The 5,086-nt window shown below is 29.0% G+C and overlaps 1 protein-coding gene across 2 annotated transcripts in view; it reads left to right on the forward strand.

Annotated features, from left to right (window-relative positions):
• Positions 1-5,046, forward strand: part of LOC139426666 (uncharacterized) — a 30,769-nt gene extending 25,723 nt beyond the window's left edge. Inside the window, exons 1-2 of one of the 2 annotated variants that reach the window (XM_071186293.1) lie at positions 3,232-3,422; positions 3,964-5,046. In XM_071186293.1, coding sequence (XP_071042394.1) covers positions 3,986-4,834 — 849 coding nt within the window. In that variant the 5' untranslated portion in view covers positions 3,232-3,422; positions 3,964-3,985 and the 3' untranslated portion in view covers positions 4,835-5,046. Of the gene's footprint in view, positions 1-3,231; positions 3,423-3,963 lie in introns of those variants that run through there. The other variant, XM_071186292.1, reaches the window with a different exon arrangement.
• Positions 5,047-5,086: the final 40 nt, after the last annotated feature.

Genomic DNA, 5,086 nt, shown 5'->3' on the forward strand with positions numbered 1-5,086 from the left:
TATTATAAATTTTTACATAATTTAGAATAGCATACTACAAGCATAGATCAAAACTGGTAAAGATGAGAAAAAAATTGCAGCGTATTTTGCCTTTTAATGGTGTGATATGATCATAAAAGCTTTTGAAAGCTATAAAGTGTTTATGAAGCGTTCCTTTTTCACACTTGGCAATTGTGATAACTTTACTTGTAAGTGGATATGTACAATTAAACTAAAGTGTATATACCTAATGCAGTATTTGTTATATCTAAGATTTTAATTTAATTATGTACAGACAATATATGGTATATTATTTCTAACAGGAGAGCTTAGCTTTATTTCACTCATAAAAGTCAAAGAAAGGGCCAAAGGCGAGCAGATTGTGCTCGCCTTTGCTAAATTTAGATATTGCTAAATTTAAACTCATCGTTTATTTGTACTTAAATTTATTTTCAAACCTAAGAGGGGGTTACATTAATGTGGTTTTTGTTAGGCATAAATTTTTTCTCAGACTTCATAGGAAAGGCCTTAATAAGTATAATTTTATAGTTTAATCAATTAATATGTAAAATCGCAGAAGAACAGAATTTTTAAAAATTTCATTTTGTAATTTAATCACTCAATAAATAACTACAAGAATATATTAAAATTTGTTCGTGTTTTTGAATCTATAGAGACACCAAGAAATATTGGCAATTTTTGCCGAGGGCCTTCAGTTATCATTTTGAGATTGGTCTTTATAAAAATTAAATATTTGGTCTGTACCATTAAAATTTGAAATACGTCTAGGTGCAATTTGATTATTTATTTGCACCAAGATTTATTTCGGAACCGAATAGTCTGTGCAAGAGTATCCCACTAAAGTTAGCGTTAATATTCCAGCTAATCAATTTGTAGTATATCTAGGTTAGAAATGAATGTTATGCATTGTTTAAAATTATTACTTTCTTTAATTAGTTTAAAATTAATATAATATCTTTGAGAATTTGAAACTCTATTGACTCTTGAATATTTAAGAAGTGAGTCATTAGAGGTTTTAAGAGATACTTTAGTGTCATATTTAGTTCATTTTAAAATTTTAGAACGACATAATCTAAGGTAGTGATATACCAAGTGTTAATGTTGTAGGAAAAGTAAATTTAAGTATAAATTGAAAGATTTATGTAGTTAATCATTGTTTTGATTCTTTTAAAAAGTGCAAACATAGAAATTAATTTGTTATAAGTAAAATTTTAAATCATTGCGAGTTTAAGCACCTCTCTTGATTCTCCATTGTCTCAATTTGTATTTTTGCCGTTCAGTGAACCCAAATATCAGTGCAAGGTGGATTTTAATATCAGCAACAACCTTTATTATAAAGGCTGAAGATTTTTATGTTACATCCCCCTCTCCAAAAAATTTTAATTACCAAAGAAATAAAAAATTATCTATTTGCAGTACTTTCCCTATCATACCTAGTGACATACTGAAAATTAAAAGAAATAAATTTTTAATGTTAATAATAATCAATACATAAAAGTAATATGAATTGTAAAATATACACTTTTCTTTAACACATGTTGATACTTTTAACACAATTGAAAGGTTGTCGGGAGAAAAATTCTTTAGTAGCGATTTGATCTTCCTTTTTAGCAGATTTTATGACTTAGCAGTTTTATCAGTTCAAAGTCATTCAATTGAGGATCACACTAAAGTTTTTATCTAAGAAATATTATTCTTCACTATAACACAATATATGGAATATTTTTTGCCTCAAAATCATGTCAGCCATTTTGTTTCAAATTTTAGACTGTTGTTTAGGAGATAATCTTAGTTAATCTTGTTTAAATATTATGTATAAATAAAATATTATATTATTAAGTATAAAGATATATGTCCATTCAAACTTGAATAAAATTTTTTGACAAATTATTTTAATGTTACTTAAACCAGATATTTGTCATTACTTTTTTTCGAATTTTAGATTTTTGTTTAAAAAATAATTAGGTAAGGTAATTTAGTACGTTTGTACGATTTTATAATTCGAAGTATAGCTTTTTTTGAATTTCGTGAATGTAATATATTAAGTGCTTGACCTCAGAAATGTTGTAAGACTTTTTTTTCTTTTTAATTAAATTTTAGGGGGTTGTTTAAAAAAATATGGCAGTAATGATATGAATTTTATATTATACTGCAAACTATAAAATATAGATTTTACTTAAAATTTATAAAAAACTTTTTAGGATTTTTTGCCTCAGAATAATGTCGATTCTTTCTTTTCTTCATTTTTTCAAATTCTAGAATGCAGTTTAGGAAATGATGTTAGAAATGTTATTTAGGATATTTGATATCATATTATATAGTAAAGTATATAAATTTGTTTTAAATAGTTTTTTAATTAAATTTAGGAAAGTTTTGGATATTTTTATATCAGAATCTTTTTTATTATCTTGTTTCAAATTTTAGACTCTGATGTAGGGAATAATATTAGTTAAGTGTATTTAAAACGTTTGGCATTTTATATTGTAAAGTATGAAAATATTTTTAAAATAAAATTAATGAAATCGTTCTATGATGAGTTTTAACTCAGAAGTTTACCAGCCTTTTTGCATTGAAATTTCAGGCTGTTCTTTAAGAAATAAAGTTAGTTTATGTTATTTAAAACATCCGATATATCACTGACGCCCCGTGTCTTATTGGTAGCGCTTCGCACTCCCGTGCCAGCGGTCCGGGGTTTGATCCTCGATCCGGGCAAGGTTGACTCAGCCTTGCATCCCTTCAGTGGGTGGATAAATGAGTACCAAGCATGCTTGGGAACTAAACACTGAGGGTTGAGCGTTCGGCTGACCGCCTAACCCGAACAATCTGCTCCTGCACCCCAGAGCCCTAGATCAAGAATACTGAGATGGGCACAGTAGGCCTTGGACCTCTATGGGCAGTCGCGCCACTGAGTTTAGTTTCGTTTATATCACAGAATCTTGTTTTTTTTTGTATCAAGACTGTGATTTAGGAAATGAAGTCTATTTGTTCAAAATTTTGACAAAATTCAGGCAAAATAAGAGTTAAAAAGTTTCCTGCAAACTCATGCAAAGCAGATTTTTACTTGTTTTTTCTCTTTTTGTCCCCTGTTTTACATTTTTCAATTTTTACGTAACTTTTTTAAAAGAGTAACACACATATTTTCTGTAATATATCTGAACAAAATCAAATTTTTTTTAAATGCTTTTTCTTCTTGGACATATCTTGGATAGCTGATGAAATGCTTTAAAATTAGATTTTAATTTAATAAAATTCATTTGCAATGATTATAGTCACCAAGACTTAGAAACAATTTAGACAAACATGTAAAGCCTGATAATAGTTCCGTGGTAATTTCAAACACCGGCAAAGATAGATAAGATTTGCTTAAGACAATTGTTATTATCCGAAAACTTTGAATATCGAACGAATCTATATCTCCTTGGGTTTGTACAAAGCAATTTATATTTAATAAATGAATTACATTCCAATTACTCAAAAGATTGCTTCATCGATAATAGACAGGAATAGAAGTGTACTTATAATCTTTATTTAGTAATAAATTTCTTTAATTAGAATGAATCTGCACTTATTTTATGAAATAGTTTGAAATATAAATACTAAATGTAAGCTAAGAGGCATTAAAAGAATTTGCTGCTTAACAAGAATTATGCAATTAACATCAGGTTTCCTGAAATTTGCAATTTTACTAAAATAATTGAAATTAGTAAACAAATAAAAAACTTGAAATTAGTAAATAAATCATAGAGAAAAATTGTAAATATGGGAATTATTTATAAATAAATTAAGAACTTTTAAATTATTACTGATTTAGTAAATCATTAGCCTGATTAGTAATATTTTAGTAATTAATCAACATTTCGACCTTATTTGCAATTATGAATTTGCTCATAGCTAAGTAGAAAATAATTTAATAAATAAAATTTTATGCGCCCATTTTTAATTGTGCCTTTTTTTTATTTTCAGGCTTTGAATAATACCTTAGATCATGACAACTTGCAGTCGCTCAAGGTGTTTTGAAATTCGAAATTCGTATCGTAGAATTATTTTTGAAACTCCAGAGAAGATCAAGAACATCCAGGACATAAGCACGTTGAAAGCTGGGACAAATGCACCTACAAGAAGTGCCAGTGCTACAAATAAAAGACGCATCAAGCGCAAACAGAGAACTCTTGTATGCCGTCCACGTGAAGAAGAGGCATCGCATAAATCTGTACGAAACAATGAGTTAGATGGTTTTGAGGACTGCGTTCTGTGTTTAAACACCGAATTTGACTGGCCACATATCTTGCCATGTGGGCATATTTTTCATAACGTGTGTGTATCCAATTGGTTAAAACACAATGATACTTGTCCTGTATGTTTCCGAAATTGGGAAAACCAGGTTCATACCAATCAAGTACCTAACTCTTATTCTGATGATGACATGCATAGAAATCCTATACCTGAGAGTTTGACTACGAGCGTACACGTGCCTTCCACCGGAGTTAATGATGCTTCAGAACCGGATTACCATAGGCCAGCAGACAAAGTTCACAGTGCACTCAAAGGACGAGTTAAAAGGCCAATTTACCGTAGAAGAAAACTTATGGCCCGGCAATCGATTGAACAACTGGCACTTAAGAAGGAAATATTGGATAGTGTCTTTCTGAAAAACTGTGTTCCAGTATGTGGTGTTTCTGACGTGCTGTCGCCTGATGAACCACAGTCCAGTGATCCTGATATCGTAATTGATGGTGAATTCATATTAATTGATTGTACTGATTCTATTGCCATTTTTGAGGGAGATGCAATACAAGACAAAGTAGACTTTGAGAATCTCACTGAAAGTGTTTAAACATTATTTTAGCTAATAGTTCACCTATGATTTGAGTATTATCAACGGTATTTTTTTCTGAAAAATTGTATAGTTATTTTTTTCATGTTTTCATTTAATTTTTGACAAGACACTGTGATTAATTTTTATTGCGTGTTACTTTTATAGGATTGTAGATGAAATTCATATCATTGTTAAAAGAATGAAATTTTAAATAAAATTTTACTATTTTATATTTTATACTTATTCAATCAAGCAAAAAAATTAAAAACT

Source organism: Parasteatoda tepidariorum, chromosome 10 (genome assembly GCF_043381705.1).
Source record: "Parasteatoda tepidariorum isolate YZ-2023 chromosome 10, CAS_Ptep_4.0, whole genome shotgun sequence".
Classification (NCBI taxonomy): Eukaryota; Metazoa; Arthropoda; class Arachnida; order Araneae; family Theridiidae; genus Parasteatoda; species Parasteatoda tepidariorum.